The sequence below is a fragment of the Lathyrus oleraceus genome, chromosome 6 (assembly GCF_024323335.1).
Source record: "Lathyrus oleraceus cultivar Zhongwan6 chromosome 6, CAAS_Psat_ZW6_1.0, whole genome shotgun sequence".
Lineage (NCBI taxonomy): Eukaryota > Viridiplantae > Streptophyta > Magnoliopsida > Fabales > Fabaceae > Lathyrus > Lathyrus oleraceus.
In genome coordinates, this window is record NC_066584.1 from 381,582,018 (window position 1) to 381,601,837 (window position 19,820).

The 19,820-nt window shown below is 33.1% G+C and overlaps 1 protein-coding gene across 1 annotated transcript; it reads left to right on the forward strand.

The window, feature by feature from the left end:
* The first annotated feature begins 368 nt into the window (after nt 1-368).
* LOC127098230 (non-seed lectin) lies at nt 369-1,327 on the forward strand. The gene has a single exon (XM_051036768.1). It carries the CDS (start codon nt 417-419, stop codon nt 1,212-1,214), a length of 798 nt encoding a protein of 265 aa, XP_050892725.1. The 5' UTR covers nt 369-416; the 3' UTR covers nt 1,215-1,327.
* Nucleotides 1,328-19,820: the final 18,493 nt, after the last annotated feature.

Below are 19,820 nucleotides of genomic sequence, written 5' to 3' on the forward strand. Positions count from 1 at the left end.
AAATTTCATAAGGAAAATTATCGGGACGAGTTGCGGACTAGATCACTTTTTTTAAGACGTTTTGTCGTAATGTCAATAATTATGCAATGCAGACGAGTTTCGACGACATCTTTAAGATAAAATAGCTCATTCAAAATTAGATTTTGATGAGTGACAAATTATAATTATTAATTAATATTAATTAATTAATTTTCACCTAATTAACTTTCATTAATTAATAGGGATGAGTTTTTCAAATTCACATCAAGTATTCCAGCAAAAGTAAACTTTGGTGCATATAATATTTAACAGGTGTTGTAAAATAATTTTAATGATATGTGATGGTAAAAGTACACCCAAGTGCCTATATAAATATGTGTGATAACCAAATATATCCTCATTGATAACTTTGGTAACAAAATCTCAGAATAGTTAGAATGGCTTTATATCGCACTAAAGAACTAGTCTCCCTTGTTTCAATCATGTTTGTTTTGCTAGCCACAAATATCGAAGCACTTTCCTTCAATTTCCCCAAGATCACTCCTGGTAACACTGCTATCACCCTCCAAGGGAATGCCAAGATTTTAGCCAATGGTGTCTTGGCACTGACCAACAGTACACAAATTCCTCCAACTACAACTTTCCCAAGTACAGGTCGTGCCTTATATTCAACACCCGTGCCTCTTTGGGACAGTGCTACCGGCAATGTTGCCAGTTTTGTCACTTCCTTTTCTTTCGTCATACTGAACCCGTCTGGACGTGTTCCAACTGATGGACTCGTATTTTTCATTGCACCACCGGACACTGAGATTCCCAACAACTCACAAAGTCAATATCTGGGAGTAGTTGATAGTAAAACTTCAATCAATCGATTCGTTGGTCTAGAGTTTGACCTTTATGCCAATTCTTTCGATCCCTATATGAGACATATTGGAATCGACATCAACTCTTTAATTTCTACCAAGACCGTCAGATATAACTTTGTGAGTGGTTCATTGACTAAAGTAACTATAATATATGACTCTCCTTCTAACACCTTAACTGCTGTTATCACTTATGAGAATGGTCAAATTTCTACCATTTCACAAAACGTTGATTTAAAAGCTGTGCTCCCCAAGGACGTTAGCGTTGGTTTTTCTGCTACTTCAACAATTGCCGTATCACACAACATCCATTCATGGTCCTTCACATCAAACTTGGAAGCAACTACTGGCAATATCGTCTCACAAGTATGAATAATGCTTACTAGTTTCCTACTAGTTCTAAATAAGACTCTGCTTACTAGCAGCTAATGTAACCTCTATGTATGTGTTTTTCGATCATGTTTCAATTAATGTTTCTTACTCTACATTCTCCATTTTATTTTTCTTAATTAGGCGAGTACTTGTGTCATTACTAGCAAGGATTCACACCCTCACTCAAACTCGTGTCGTTATGTTAAATCGTGTTCATATACTTCAAATTTACTCCCTCTTTATAGTGAAAAATTCCCAGATTAGAGACACAAAGAATACAAAAGCTCAGGAGCAAAAACAAAAGAGCTGGAACAAAACAAAAACCAAATACACCAAGCAAACTACATTCCCACCGGTTAATAAAGTACAACTACAAGAAGCAACAGCAAAACAGAAAAACCCAATAATAAATTGAGGCTAGTGCTAACCCAAAAAGGAACGGCAAAAGAACCAACAAAATCACAAAAGAAATCAATAAGAACACTATTAATGGAAGTAGAAATCACACAAACCCTATTTGTAAAAAAACACGATAGGATTCTCCAGCTTGGGCGAGATGACACATGAGTCGTCCATTGACCTACCAAGATACCATTTCCAAGCCAAAAAAATGCATTTGTCTTCCACTTATTTCTTAGTCTCTAAAGATCCAGAAAAAAACTATATCATTATGAGATTTTCAAATAGACCAAACCACGACTTAACAAACCATCGTTAACCTCCCTCTAATCCTAAAACACCATATGGGGAGCTAAAAAGCTGAAAAAGAGCCAAAATATGCTCAGGAAAAACAATATATCGGCCCAACCACCTAAAGATATTATACTAAATTGAAGGCACCATCTCACATGTCACAAAGATCTGAGAGGTAGACTCAGTGTGCAAGGAACATAATGGACAGGAAAAAGTCCTAGAGGCCAGATGGACACACCTCTTAAGTAAGTTAACTCTGGTTGGGATACGATCCTAGAGAAGCAAGCTGCCAAGAGAAAGTTATGACTTTAAAGAGAACCCAACTACACCAAATTGTCAGTACTACAAAAAGACACCTATTAGCAGCGTGATTTTCACGCCACAAGGTTGAAAATCACGTCACAACCCTTAATTAGCGACGTAACAAAACACGACACAGGAGCACTTGTGGCAACTTTTTTGCCACGTAAAAATCACGCCACAAATTTGCTTCGTGATTTTCACGTCACAACATTTTGACACGTGATTTACATGTCACAAAATTTTGTTGTATAGCCGACCTGCACTATTTAGATTAATAGATTTTGTCACGTGACTTTTACGTCACAAAATTGCCACGTGATTTTCACGTCACAAATTTGACACATGATTTTCACGGCACAAAATTATAACTATATATTATATTTTAAACTATATATATTTTATTTTAATTATATATATAATATATATATAATATATATATATTATATATATATATATATATATATATATATATATATATAGAGAGAGAGAGAGAGAGAGAGAGAGAGAGAGAGAGAGATAACTCAACTGCATTCCATATATATAATACTCTATTTTTATTAAACAACCAAAAACAAATATCTATTTTTGAAAATAACAACTAATACATATCTTAAATGAATCTTAATTTCTTGAGCAACTTCTTAAATCTAGCCTTGATATATTTTTTTAGCCTTATCATTGATTAACAAAAGTAAAAAGGAAATATGATAAAAATCAAACATTGTACAAAAATGAAATAAGATGAAAATAAAACATTGTAGAAAAATTAAATTAAATAAAATTAATACATACCTTTGAAAAAAAAGGGTTTGTGTGGTTTGGAATTTTGAAAGGAGCAAGACAAATGGTGAAGGATAGCAGAAAATAAGAGAAATGAGGGAGAGGAAAAATGGGAAAGAGAAGAGAATTTGATTTAGTGAAATGGGGACAATGCAAATCTGATTATATAAAGCTCTTTTACAGTTGTGTTATTCACGACGCAAAATATTATCATGATAAACACGTTACAACCAATATATTCGTTGGACATTGCGACGTGATTATCATGACACAAATAAAGCGTGTTAGTCACATATTTTCCGCAACAACTTTTTTCAAATTAATTTTTTTAAATCTAAAATTTCAGTACCGACGTGATTATCACGACACTACGTATTTTTCAAATATTTCAAATTTCCCCCCACGTGAAGCTGAAACATAAAGCTGAAATTTCATATTTTTTTTATTTTAACTTTATGCTAGCGACGTGATTTTCACATCATTATACAACTTTCTAAAATTTATCCCTTCCACCCTCATGAAAAGCTGAACACTAATTTTTAATTATTTTAAAATGTTTGTGACGTGATATTCACGTTGCAATTTTCATTTATAGTGACGTAAAATTCACATGGCTAATTCACGAGGTTGGAACATTGTTTTCTTGTACTGAGGGAGCACAAGATCTAGTCTACCAATCTAACCATCTGGGGGGAACATACGGCCCAGAAGACGGGAATAAAGAGGACACTGAATAAATCTCGTCTCTCAAATTAGGACATCTCCACACATCCCTCTCAACATAATGTGTAAAATCACTAAATAAATTATTCGTTGTTTATCTGATGGTTACAAAGGATTTTGTCATCATCGATAAATATTATCAAAGAGTAATTTACCGAGGGACACATTGTTGTAGGTAGTTCCTCGATCAGTGGTGGACCCCTAAAACATTCTGTAACTCTTTCTTAAAATCATAGATACTTTGATTTGTACAAAAATATGTACAATTGTGGACCCCTAAAACTCAAAATTAACGCTATTTACATATTAAACCTAAAATAATCGTCTGCAACAATCGACTAAACACATCATATCAGATTTCACTTTCATGCAATTATGATCAAAAATAATATTTTACTAATAATTTAGAAGCATTTATTTGTCTATTTGAAAGTTATAAGTTAAATTTAAAAGAATTATTTGATAATCTTTTTAGCATTGTAATGATATTTAATATTTGAAAAAAATTAGTGTATGAAAAATTGTATCTTTATAATTGCTGCTAAATAATCTTTATTTTTTTTGAGCGATTTATGTAGTGATAAAGCTATAACTTTTATTAAGAGACTAAACACTGAAAATTGAATCCAATGAATTTCGTCTCTTACTTGTTTGATTAAAATAAAGTCTCTCAAATTAAATTTGAGTTTCACTATTGGTTTACGAATATTGTATTATATAATACTATTTTATATTATAGTACATTATATGTAATTAATATTTTCTTTGATATCAGATCAAAGTATCAACTATATTATATATTTCGAATATTGTTTTGATGATGGTGGTGGTGATTATGTATTTTAAATGTAATTGGTTTTGTTCATATTTTAGTTATGAAAAAGAGGTCATTTATGCATTCACTTATTCTGGTGTGTGTCTTAAATGTGGTAATTGTTTTTTAGAGGACTGTCAATTAAATTACCACAGAAATGACACCCAGTACTGACGAACTAGCCACGAATGATGTTACCGAAGACTTAAATATGGTTAGTATAAAATCAATAATTCATTTTCTTAAAGACAAACCAAAATATAATATACAAAAGGAGAGGCACAAAGGCCAAAATTAAAAAGAGTCTCGGGTTAGAGACACGAGGAATACAAAAATTCAGAAACAAAAACAAAAAAGCAGGAACAAAACAAAAACAAATACCCCAAGCAAACTACATTTCCACTGGCTAATAAAGTACAACTAGAAGAAGCAACATCAAAACAAAAAAACCCAATAATAAACCAATGCTAGAGTTAATCCAAAAAAGGAACAATAAAAGAACCAACAAAGTCACAAAAGAAACCAATAAGAACACTACCAATGGAGGTAGAAATCACTCACCCCTTATTTGTAAAGAAAAATGAAAGGATTCTCCAGCCAGGCCGAGATGACACATCAGTTGTCCATTGACCTACCAAGATTCCATTTCCAAGCCAAGATAAGGCACGTGTCTTCCACTTATTTCTTAGTGTCCGAAGATCCATAAAAAACTATATCATTATGAGATTTCCAAATAGACCAAACCACGACATGACAAACCACCATTAACCTCCCTCTAATCCTAAGAACACCATATAAGGGGCTAAACATCTCAAAAAGAGTCAAAATATGCTCAGGAAAAACAGTATACCGCCCCAACCACCTAAACATCATATACCCAACTAAAAACGTCATCTCACACGTCACAAAAATCTGAGAGGTAGACTCAGTGTGGAAGGAACATAACGAATAGGAAAAAAAACAAGAGGCCAGATGGATAACCCTCTTAAGGAAGTTATAACTCTGGTTGGGATACGATCCTGGAGAAGTTGTCAAGAGAAAACTATGACTTTAGATGAAGCCCAACTACACAAATTGTCGGCACTACAAAAACAACAACTATTACCAGCGTGATTTTCATGCCACAAAAGTGAAAGTCACGTCACAAACCTTAATTAGCGACATAACAAAACACGAGGCAGGAGCACTTGTGGCAAATTGTTTGCCACATGAAAATCACGCCACAAATTTTCCTCTTGATTTTCACGTCGCAACATTTTGCCACGTGATTTTCAAGTCACAAAATTCTGCTGTATAGTAGACCTGCACTATTTAGATTGACAGATTTTGCCACGTGATTTTCACGTCACAAAATTATAACTATATATATATAATATATTATATTATATATAATATATATATATATATAATATATATAATATATATATATATAACTTAACCCAACTCTATATATATAATACTCTATGTTTATTAAACAATCAACAATCAATATCTATTTTTGAAAATAACAACTAATAAATATCTAAAATGAGCCTTAATTTCTTGTGCAACTTCTTAAGCCTAACCTTGATCTACTTTTTGAGCCTTATCCTTGATTAACAAAAGAAATACGGGAAATAAGATAAAAATCAAACAATGTAATAAAAAGAAAATAAGATCAAAATCACACATTGTAGAAAAATTAAATAAAATAAATTTAATACATACCTTTGAAAAAAAAAGAAGAAAAAGAGTTTGTGTGGTTTGGAATTTTGAAAGGAGTAAGAGAAATGGTGAAAGATAGAAGAAAACAAGAGAAATAAGGGAGAGGAAAAATGGGGAAGAGACGGGAATTGGATTTACTGAAATGGGGACGATGCATATGTGATTATTTAAAGCCTTTTTACCGTTGTGTTATTCACGACACAAAATACTGTCATGATAAGCACGTCACAATCAATAGATTCGTTGAACATTTTGCGACGTGATTATAATGACAAAAATAAAGCGTGGTAATCACATTTGTTTTCCCCAACAAATTTTTCCAAATTCATTTTTTTTAATTTAAAATTTCAGTAACGACGTGATAATCACGACACTACATATATTTCAAATTTCCCCCCACGTGAAGCTGAAACATAAAGCTGAAATTTCATATTTTTTTATTTTAACTTTATGGTAGTGACACTATATAGTTTTCTAAAATGTATCCCTTGCACCCACGTGAAAAGATGAACACGAATTTTTTGTTATTTTAAAATGTTTGTGACGCGATATTCACATGACAACTTCCTTTTATAGTGAAGTAAAATTCACATGGCTAATTCACGAGGCTGGAGCATTGTTTTCTTTCAATGCGGGAGGACAAGGTCTACTCTACCAATCTGATGATCTGGGGGGAACACACGGATCAAAAGGCGGGAATGAGCAAAGGAAACCGACAAAATCCCGTCGCTCGAATCAGGCCATTTCCATACATCCCTCTCAACAGAAGGTGTGAAATCACTATATCGATTATTAGTTATTTATTTGATGGTTACTAGGGGATTTTGTCACCATCGATAAATGATACCAAAGAGCAATTTACCAATGGACACATTGTGGTATGTAGGTCCTCGGTCAGTCGTGGATCCAAAAATTTGATATTATGGGAGAAAAAAATTATATGTGTTTTTCATATGATGAATCTTTATATAATAACTAATTATAATGATAAAAAATCTACAAAGATAAAATCTTATGTAAATTATAATTATCGCCTTTGAAATTTCATATTTTAAAAATACTTAATAACTTTTTTTCTTTGTTAACCCTATTAAATACGTGAGATATATTTTTCAGGATTATCATAAGCACAAAAAAAAATCAAACTTAATCTCATAAATCACTATATTATTAGATATACAATAGAATTTTGTATATTTTTTAATTTTTATCAATATTTAAAGTAAATGATGAAGAAGTAGACATACCTGATTCCCTTTGGACCGAGGAGGAAAACATAAAATATGAAATTGATTTCAAAACCAAGAGCTTTATAACTATGTCTCTAAATGATAGTATATTTTATTATGTTCATCATTGTAAAACCTCCAAGGAAATGTGGGATACTTTTGAAATAATATATGGAGATCTTCCATGTATCAAGCAAGAGGAGATGAATACACGAGACAAAGAAGATAAAGATACTTCTCTTAAATGTTTTTCAAAGCTTATGAATATTGGGAAGTATGTTGGAAATTTCATCACTAAAAAATATCTAAGAGTTAAGAATTTGAGGTTTAACCAAAATTTTAAATTAAAAGATGGGATCCTTCATGATTTTTCAAGAAAAATCAAGAAAGAACGAAATTGTAGAGAAACTGAACAAACTAATTCAACTACTCAAAGAAGAAGAAGCAAAAACTTCAGAATCATAAACTTTATCATACTTGTAACACCCTTCTAAAATACCCCAAATATTTAATTAAAATAACAACAACAAATATCAGAGTAATTATGCACCAAGGGTGTCACCCAACAATTAACAACATAATAACCGTCATGCTCATTATTTAATCAAAATAACATTTTTGCACAATTCGCAGCGGATATAAATCAACTCAACCATTCCAAAAACATATAACGTATTACATGAAAAATGGTTCAACAACCGACAACAAAACAATTAAAACATCCCGTCCCGATGTTACATCTATCAGAGCATGACCCACTACGGTGACTACACTAGACTCCAAGCACTAGCTTCTACTCAACTCATTGCTCGTTACCTGAAAAATAATTGTAAGGGTGAGTTCCTCAATCGATGTAACAAACATTATAAATTATCATGTTATGTTAAGTAATTTAACTCATTAATCACCCAATATCAGCACAACTCATATACATACTCAAGATCAATACCACTGATACACATACAACAAACCAACAGAATGCAACTCTAATGAGACTCGACTCGTCATGCATGTGGTACCATTCGGAGTAAAACTCCCAACTTAAAATCATTGCCATTTTAGTGGGCATCAAGGCATAAGCCTTCAACTTTCAACTTAAAATTTTGCCAATCCAGGCCAACGTGGTGTGAGCAAAGCTCCGACTTAATGCATATGAATGTACATGGCATACACGACTTTAAACTGTCAACAACATAATAATAATATCAACACAACAACGTTTTCAACAAAAATCAACTTATAATCAACTTTGGCTCATCAAGCCTCCAACTCAGTATTTTCAACAACGTTAACACAACTGATCCACATATTTGGATCAACATTTCATAACATAAACCCAACAAACTTATTCCTCACAATCAACTAAAATAGGCCAATCACCAATTACGTTCACAACATTAAAATACCAATTTTTCTAATTTCCAACAGTGTTAACCGGTTAACGCCCTGGGTTAACCGGTTAACGCAGGACAAAAATACATTTTCTGGCAAAACGCAACAGTGTTAACCGGTTAACGCCCTGGGTTAACCGGTTAACGCAGGCAAAACAACACATTTGCGCAAATTATAACAGTGTTAATCGGTTAACGCCCTGGGTTAACCGGTTAACGCAGACAAAACAGCAGTTCCTGCGCTAACACAAGGCAGAATGCAGAGTTTCCGCATTTTCCGCCGTTGGAGGACTTCCGGACCTCCGATTCAACTTCCGTAAAAAGCTATACGTTCGGAAATTCACAATTAACCCAAACACATATTCAATTACAGCCTAAACACAGTTTCATCCAACGTAATTTTCCAGCATTCCTAATCCCAATTAGGGTCAATTCAACGGCTATTACTACCCATGACATGTTAATCTATAATACCCATTAAGCGACGATAAACCCCCCTTACCTGAGATAATCCGGCAGTCTCTAAGCTTCAAGCTTTTCCGTTCTTCAACCTTTGCTCTTTCTCCACTTTTCACCTTTCAGCCGCTTCTCTGTTTCACGTGAAAACTCTTTACCGACAAATGAACCCTTTTTCTCTTATTCCAACTTATATATTTTCCACTAATTATTATTCCAAATAATAATAATAATAATAATAATAATCCAATAATTCAATTTATTTAATTAAATTATTAAATATATTATTAACTTAATTAAATAATCCTCTTATTTAATTCGGGGAGTTACAACTCTCCCCTACTAAAAGAGTTTTCGTCCTCGAAAACATACCTCAAGCAAATAACCCTGGATAAGACTCCTTCATCCGACTCTCAAGTTCCCATGTCATGCTTTCGCCCGCAGCTCCCAACCAAACGACTTTAACCAACCCAATCTCTTTTCCTCGAAGAGTCTTTGTTTCACGATCTTCAACTCGCACAGGCTTTGTCTCTATTGTTAAATTATCTCGCACTTGCACATCATCCATACTAACCACATGAGACGGATCTGAGATATACTTCCGAAGCTGCGACACATGGAATACATCATGCAAATTCGAAAGATTAGGTGGTAATGCCATCCGATAAGCAACTTTTCCAACCCGTTCTAAGATTTGATACGAACCAATGAAGCGAGGAGTGAGCTTTTTAGACTTCAAAGCCCTCCCAACTCCGGTCACAGGCGTGACTCTCAAAAACACATGGTCACCAGCTTGAAATTCTAAATCCTTCTTCCGCTTGTCATGGTAACTCTTCTGCCTACTCTGAGAAGCTTTCATCTTCTCCCGGATAAACTTCACTTTCTCAGTAGTTTCTCGAACTAACTCTGGTCCAAGTACTACACTCTCACCAGATTCGTGCCAACACAACGGAGTTCTACATCTACGACCATATAATGCTTCAAAAGGCGCCATTCCGATACTAGAATGGTAACTATTATTGTATGTGAACTCGATCAATGGAAGATAAGTGTCCCACGAACCTCCTTGTTCAAGAACACAAGCCCTCAGTAAATCTTCCAATGACTGAATAGTTCTCTCAGTTTGGCCATCAGTTTGGGGATGATATGCCGAACTCAACCTCAACTTAGATCCCAACGAATCTTGCAGACTTTTCCAAAATCCCGATGTAAACCTCGGATCTCTGTCCGACACAATACACAGAGGAACACCATGCAACTTTACAACTACTCGGATGTAAATCTCTGCCAACTTCGCAATTGGGTAAGTGATGTTAATAGGTATGAAGTGAGCCGACTTCGTGAGCCTATCAACGATCACCCAAATCGAATCATGCCCTCGTAAGGTAGCAGGCAGCCCCGTTACAAAGTCCATAGAAATGCTATCCCATTTCCATTCTGGAACGTCCAACGGTTGCATCAACCCAGCAGGCTTCTGATGCTCAATCTTCGACTTCTGACAAGTTAAGCACGCATACACAAAACGAGCCACCTCTTCTTTCATTCCGGGCCACCAAAATAATTTCTTTAAATCCTGATACATTTTAGTAGCTCCTGGATGAATACTCAAGCTGCTTCTATGACCCTCCTCTAGAATACTTCTCTTCAAAATTGCGTCGTCAGGAATACAAATTCTTTCCCCTAATTTCAACACACCTCTCGCATCAACCGTAAAGTCACTTTTCTCTGATTGACCACAACGATTAAGGATATCTACTAATTTCACATCCAATTTCTGTGCCTCTCGGATACTATCCATAAAATCATTATTAATCTTTAGCATTCCTAGCATCACACTCTGCGGTGTTACTTCGCAAACCAAACTCATATCCCGAAATTGCTCAATTAATTCCAACTCCTTAATCATCATTGCTGACACATGCCATCTTCACACATCCCTCTCAACAGAACGTGTAAAATCATTAAATAAATTATTTGTTGTTTATCTAATGGTTACTAGGGGATTTTATCACCATCGATAAATATTACCAAAGAGTAATTTATGGAGGAACACATTGTTGTAGGTAGGTCCTCGATCAGTGGTGGATCCAAAATTTTGATATTATGGGAGAAAAAAAATTATATGTATTTTTTATATTATGAATTTTTATACAATAACTAGTTATAATGATAAAAAAATATACAGAAATAAAAGCTTATGTAAATTATAATTATCGCCTATGAATTTTTATATTTAAAAAATACTTAATAATTTTCTCCTTTATTAATCCTATTAAACACGTGAGAAATATTTTTTAAGGATTATCATAAGCACGAAAAAAAATCAAACTTAATCTCATAAATCACTATACTAATAGATATACAATATACTTTTCTATATTTTTAAAATTTTCTTCAATATTTTAAATGTATCAACTATATTATATATTTCGAATATTGTTTTGGTGACGGTGGCGGTGATTATTTATTTTAAATGGAACTTTTTGTTCATATTTTAGTTATGAAAAGAGATTATTTATGCATTCTCTTATTCTGGTGTTTGTCTTAAAGGTGATAATTGATTTTTAGAGGGCAATCAATTAAATTACCACAGAAATGACGCCCATTATTGACGGATTAGCCATAAAAGACGTTATCGAAGGCTAAAATATGGCTAGTATAAAATCAATAATTCGTTTTGTTTGAAAGACAAAAGGAAATATAATATACAAAAGGAGAGACACAAAGGCCAAAAATAAAAAGGAGTCTCGGGTTAGAGACACGAGGAATACAAAAATTCAGGAACAAAAACAAAAAAGTAGGAACAAAACAAAAACCGACTACCTACCCCAAACAAACTACATTCCCACCGGCTAATAAAGTACAACTATAAGAAGCAACAACAAAATAAAAAAAACCCCAACAATAAACCAATGCTAGAGCTAACCCAAAAAGGAACAACAAAAGAACCAACAAAGTCACAAAAGAAACAAATAATAACACTACCAATAGAGGTAGAAATCACTGACCCCTATTTGTAAAGAAACACGAAAGGATTCTCTAGTCAGGGCAAGATGACATATGAATCGTCCATTGACCTACCAAGATAACATTTCTAACCCAAGATAATGCACTTGTCTTCCACTTATTTCTTGGTCTTTAAAGATCCTGAAAAAAAAATATCATTATGAGATTTCCAAATAGACCAAACCACGGCATGACAAACCATTGTTAACCTTCCTCTAATCCTAAGAACACCATATGAGGGTCTAAACATTTGAAAAAGAGTCAAAATATGCTCATGAAAAACAGTATACCGCCCCAACCACCTAAAGATCCTATACCAAACTGAAGACGTCATCTCACACGTCACAAAGATCTGAGAGGTAGACTCAGTTTGGAAGAAACATAACGAACAGGAAAAAATACCAGATGCCAGAGGGACACCCCTCATAAGTAAGTTAACTCTGGTAGGGATACGATCCTGGAGAAGCTATCAAGAGAAAACTATGACTTTAGATGGAGCCCAACTACACAATTGCCGACACTACAAAAAAGATACAAAAAAGATAGCTATTAGCAGCGTAATTTTCACGCCACATATGTGAAAATCACATCACAAACCTTAATTAGCGACGTAACAAGATACGAGGCAGGATCACTTGTGCCAACTTGTTTTCCACATGAAAATCACACCATAAATTTGCCTTGTGATTTTCATGTCGCAACCTTTTGCCACATGATTTTCAAGTCACAAAATTTTGTTGTATAGTAGACCTGCACTATTTAGATGGACAGGTTTTGCCACTTGATTTTCACGTCAAAAAATTATTAATTATATATATATATATATATATATATATATATATATATATATATATATATATATATATATATATATATATATATATATATAATACTCTATTTTTATTAAACAATCAACGAACAATATCTATTTTTGAAAATAACAACTTAAAAATACCTAAAATGAGTCTTAATTTCTTGAGCAACTTCTTAAGCCTAACCTTGATCTACTTTTTTATCCTTATCCTTGATTAACAAAAGAAAACAGGAAATAAGATAAAAAATCAAACATTGTACAAAAATAAATAATATGAAAATCAAACATTGTAGAAAAATTAAATAAAATAAATTTAATACATACCTTTGAAAAAACCCAGAAAAAGAGTTTGTGTGATTTAGAATTTTGAAAGGAGCAAGAGAAATGGTGAAAGATAGCAGAAAATAAGAGAAATAAGGTAGAGGAAATGGGGAAGAGAAGAGAATTGGATTTACTGAAATGGGGATGATGCGTATATGATTATATAAAGCCCTTTTACCGTCGTGTTATTCACGACGCAAAATACTTTCGTGATAAACACGCCACAACCAATAGATTCGTTGGACATTACGATGTGATTATCATGATACAAATAAAGCGTATCGACGTGATAACCCCAACATAGTTTTCTAAATTAGTTTTTTTAATTTAAAATTTCAGTGTCGACGTGATAACCACGACACTACATATTTTTCAAATATTTTAAATTTCCCCTCACGTGAAACTGAAACATAAAGCTGAAATTTCATTTTTTTATTTTAACTTTATGGTAGCGACGTGATTTTCCGATCACTATACAGTTTTCTAAAATTGATCCCTTCCACCCATGTGAAAAGCTGACCACGATTTTTTATTTTATTTTAAAATGTTTGTGACGCGAGGCTGGAGTGAAATTGACATGGCTAATTCACGAGGCTGGAGCATTGTTTTCTTTCAGTGCGGATTTATTTATTGTAGTGATGATTTATTTATTTTTCGATTAAAACAATGGGATTAATATCTATATATTAACTGTAGAAATTATTTTACACTTACATCTAATCGAATCATGGTTTGATAGAACTTTTTAGCTTAGTTTACAAAATATCTATATAAATATTTATTTGTACTTGTTGAATTAGATGTATGTGTGTTTACCATGAAATTTAATAATAAAAAAACAAGTTTTAATTTATTTAAGGAATTAAATTCGAAAAAATATCGAGACATATTTTGTGTGATTCATGAATTTTGAAAAAGTTGACATAAATGTCGAAATAATATGGTTTTGAAAGCCATAACGAAAATTGGAACAACGTTAAAAGGAGATGATTAAATGTAAATGAAAATCGAAGACAAAAATAAAGATTGAATGTAAAAAAGATTGAAATTTAAAGAAAAAAAGCTTTAATTCATAAAATGTGAAACATATACTTACATTCAGTAACTCTTTCTTAAAAACACAGATACTTTGATTTGTACACAAATATGTACAATTGCGGACCCCTATGTACAATTGCGGACCCCTAAAATTCAAAGTTAACGCTATTTACATATTAAACCTAAAATAATCGTCTACAACAATCGACTAAACACATCATATCAGATTTCACTTTCATGCAATTATGATCTAAAATAATATTTTACTAATAATTTAGAAGCATTTATTTGTCTATTTGAAAGTTATAAGTTAAATTTAAAAGAATTGTTTGATAATCTTTTTAGCATTGTAATGATATTTAATATTTGAAAAAAATTAGTGTATGAAAAATTGTATCTTTATAATTGCTTCTAAATAATCTTTATTTTTTTTGAGCGATTTATGTAGTGATAAAGCTATCGCTTTTATTAAGAGACTAAACACTGAAAATTGAGCCAATGAATTTCGTCTCTTACTTGTTTGCTTAAAATAAAGTCTCTCAATTAAATTTGGGTTTCACTATTGGTTTACGAATATTGTATTATATAATACTATTTTATATTATAGTACATTATATATAATTAATATTTTCTTTGATATCAGATCAAAGTATCAACTATATTATATATTTCGAATATTGTTTTTATGATGGTGGTGGTGATTATTTATTTTAAATGTAATTGGTTTTGTTCATATTTTAGTTATGAAAAGAGATCATTTATGCATTCACTTATTGTGGTGTGTGTCTTAAATGTGGTAATTGTTTTTTAGAGGGAAGGCAGTTAAATTACCACAGAAATGACGCCCAATAGTGACGAACTAGCCACGAAAGATGTTACCGAAGACTTAAATATGGTTAGTATAAAATCAATAATTCATTTTCTTAAAGACAAACGAAAATATAATATATAAAAGGAGAGGTACAAAGGCCAAAAATAAAAAGAGTCTTGGGTTAGAGACACAAGGAATACAAAAACTCAGAAACAAAAACAAAAAAGCAGGATCAAAACAAAAACCAAATACCCCAAGCAAACTACATTTCCACCGACTAATAAAGTACAACTATAAGAAGCAACATAAAAACAAAAAAAAAACCAATAATAAACCAATGCTAGAGTTAATCCAAAAAGGAACAACAAAAGAAACCAATAATAACACTACCAATGGAGGTAGAAATCACTCACCCCCTATTTCTAAAGAAAAACGAAAGGATTCTTCAGGCAGGCCGAGATGACACATGAGTTGTCCATTGACCTACCAAGATTCCATTTCCAAGCCAAGATAATGCACGTGTCTTCCACTTATTTCTTAGTGTCTGAAGATCCATAAAAAACTATATCATTATGAGATTTCCAAATAGGCCAAACCATGGCATGACAAACCATCGTTAACCTCCCTCTAATCCTAAGAACACCATATAAAGGGCTAAACATCTTAAAAAGAGTAAAATATGCTCAGGAAAAAACAGTATACCGCCCCAACCACCTAAATATCCTATACCCAACTGAAGACGTCATCTCACACGTCACAAAAATCTAAGAGGCAGGCTCAGTGTGGAAGGAACATAACGAACAGGAAAAAAAAACAGAGGCCAGACAGATACCCCTCTTAAGGAAGTTAACTGTGGTTGGGATACAATCCTGGAGAAGCTGTCAAGAGAAAACTATGACTTTAGATGGAGCCCAACTACACAAATTGTCGGCACTACAAAAAAAAATAACTATTACCAGCTTGATTTTCACGCCACAAAAGTGAAAGTCACGTCACAAACCTTAATTAGCGACATAACAAAACACGAGGTAGGAGCACTCGTGGCAAATTGTTTGCCACATGAAAATCACGCCACAAATTTGCCTCTTGATTTTTACGTCGCAACATTTTGCCACGTGATTTTGAAGTCACAAAATTCTGCTATATAGCAGACCCGCACTATTTAGATTGACATACTTTGCCACGTGATTTTCACGTCACAAAATTATAACTATATATTATATTTAAAATATATATATATATATAATATATATATATATATATATATATATATATATATATATATATATATATATATATATATATACTATTTAGATTGACATATTTTGCCACGTGATTTTCACGTCACAAAATTATAACTATATATATATATATATTATATATATATTATATATATATATATATATATATATATATATATATATAATATATATATATATATAACTTAACTCAAATCTCTATATATATACTCTGTGTTTATTAAACAATCAACAATCAATATCTATTTTGAAAATAACAACTAATATAAATATCTAAAATGAGCCTTAATTTCTTGTGCAACTTCTTAAGCCTAGCTTGATCTACTTTTTGAGCCTTATCCATGATTAACAAAAGAAATACAAGAAATAATATAAAAATCAAACAATGTAATAAAAAGGAAATAAGATCAAAATCACACATTGTAGAAAAATTAAATAAAATAAATTTAATACATACCTTTGAAAAAAGAAAAGAAAAAGAGTTTGTGTGGTTTGGAATTTTGAAAGGAGTAAGAGAAATGGTGAAAGATGGAAGAAAACAGGAGAAATAAGGGAGAGGAAAAATGGGGAAGAGAAGAGAATTGGATTTACTGAAATGGGGACGATGCATATGTGATTATTTAAAGCCTTTTTACCGTTGTGTTATTCACGATGCAAAATACTGTCATGATAAACATGTCACAATCAATAGATTCGTTGGACATTTTGCGACGTGATTATAATGACAAAAATAAAGCGTGGAAGTCACATTTGTTTTCCCCAACAAATTTTTCCAAATTAATTTTTTTAAATTTAAAATTTCAGTAACGACGTGATAATCACGACACTACATATATTTCAAATTTCCCCCCATGTGAAGCTGAAACATAAAGCTGAAATTTCATATTTTTTTATTTTAACTTTATGGTAGTGACATGATTTTCACGTCACTATATAGTTTTCTAAAATGTATCCCTTCCACCCACGTGAAAAGCTGAACACAAATTTTTGTTATTTTAAAATGTTTGTGACGCGATATTCACGCGCAACTTCCTTTTATAGTGAAGTAAAATTCACATGGCTAATTCACGAGGCTGGAGCATTGTTTTCTTTCAATGCGGGAGGACAAGGTCTACTCTACCAATCTGACGATCTGGGGGGAACACACGGATCAAAAGGCGGGAATGAGCAAAGGAAACCGAGTAAATCCCGCCGCTCGAATCAGGCCATCTCCATACATCCCTCTCAACAGAAGGTGTGAAATCACTATATCGATTATTAGTTATTTATCTCATGGTTACTAGGGATTTTGTCACCGTCGATAAACGTTACCAAAGAGCAATTTACCAATGGACACATTGTGGTAGGTAGGTCCTCGGTCAGTCGTGGATCCAAAAATTTAATATTATGGGAGAAAAAAACTGTATGTGTTTTTTATATTATGAATCTTTATATAATAACTAATTATAATGATAAAAAAATCTACAAAGATAAAAGCTTATTTAAATTATAATTATCGCCTTTGAAATTTCATATTTTAAAAATACTTAATAATTTTTTTCTTTGTTAACCCTATTAAATACGTGAGATATATTTTTTAGGATTATCACAAGCACAAAAAAAAATCAAACTTAATCTCATAAATCACTATATTATTAGATATACAATAGAATTTTATATATTTTTTTAATTTTTATCAATATTTAAAGTAAATGATGAAGAAGTAGACAAACTTGATTCCCTTTGGACCGAGGAGGAAAACATAAAATATGAAATTGATTTCAAAACCAAGAGCTTTATAATTATGTCTCTAGATGATAGTAAATTTTATTATGTTCATCATTGTAAAACCTCCAAGGAAATGTGGGATACTTTTGAAATAATATATGGAGATCTTCCATGTATCAAGCAAGAGGAGATGAATACACGAGACAAAGAAGATAAAGATACTTCTCTTAAATGTTTTTCAAAGCTTATGAATATTGGGAAGTATGTTGGAAATTGCATCACTAACAAATATCTAAGAGTTAAGAATTGAGGTTTAACCAAAATTTTAAATTAAAAGATGGGATCCTTCATGATTTTTCAAGAAAAATCAAGAAAGAACAAAATTGTAGAGAAGCTGAACAAACTAATTCAACTACTCAAAGAAGAAGAAGCAAAAACTTCAGAATCATCAACTTCATCATACTCCTATCATACAACTCTGGTAGAATCCTCCATAAGAACATACTCAATAGTTGAATGATCCTCGAAAGGTTCAACATCAAATGAAGGACCTTATTGTTCATTGAACGAAAAAGAATAATAATAAGAAGAAGTTTCTTCAATACTCGCACGAAGAAGAAGAGGATATACATCAACCTCGGGGAGAAATATGAAAGAATCCTCTTGCAACGAATAAGATGAAATATTTTTAAAGGCATTTGTCGCATTACGCGAAAAACCGGCGGGAAAACAAGAACAACAGAGCCGCCACCGTGCGTTATTTATCCCAAAAGAGGAAAGGAAACGCTCAGAGTAAACCTGGAAAAAGCATGGTCTCGCGACCAAAGAGAATGGGATCGGGAGTCGGTTATGCGAAGGGAAGGTATTAGCACCCCTACGCATCCGTCGTACTCGACGGGATCCACGCACAATAGGAAGGAAAATGGTTGCTAAAACACTGCTCAAACACACACACACTGGCTGAAAGAGACGCAAGAAAACAGACAAGGCTGACTCGGCAGGATATCGCATCCTGGGCCTACTTAGTCTATCAGGCATAGACATCAGAGTCAAAGTAGTTCGGACTGGGGAAACGACACATGCTCGCTAGGATGTCGCATCCTATGCATACGTATCTCCTTTGGACGAAGGAGAATCAGAGCATTCGTAGCTCGGCTAACACGCACACAAGCAAATACAGGCAAAGGCAAACATGGAGCCTGAATGCCAATTACTGGACTTACATCAGCATCCGAACCAACAAACCCACACTGGAACCCGAACGCCACTCGATGGACTTACATCAGCTTCCAAACCAAACAAACACAATCAAGATACGGACCGCCAATCGCTGGGCTTACATCCATATCCTGACACACAAGAAAGAAACAAGCAACAAGTCGCTAAGGAGTCGGGAACTCGAGCCTAGCGACTGTCAAGCAAACACACACAAAAAGGAAAAAAAGTGCCCGGAGAGACCTCGCACGGTCTCCTGCCTACGTACCTCATCTGGTATGAGAATCAGGGCGACGTAGTTCCCCTACGGAGGGACACAAGACTAGCCTAACCAGATAACAG

Excerpts from the sequence above, each read along its gene's own strand:
- LOC127098230 (XM_051036768.1), top strand. The coding sequence starts at position 417 with ATGGCTTTATATCGCACTAAAGAACTAGTCTCCCTTGTTTCAATCATG.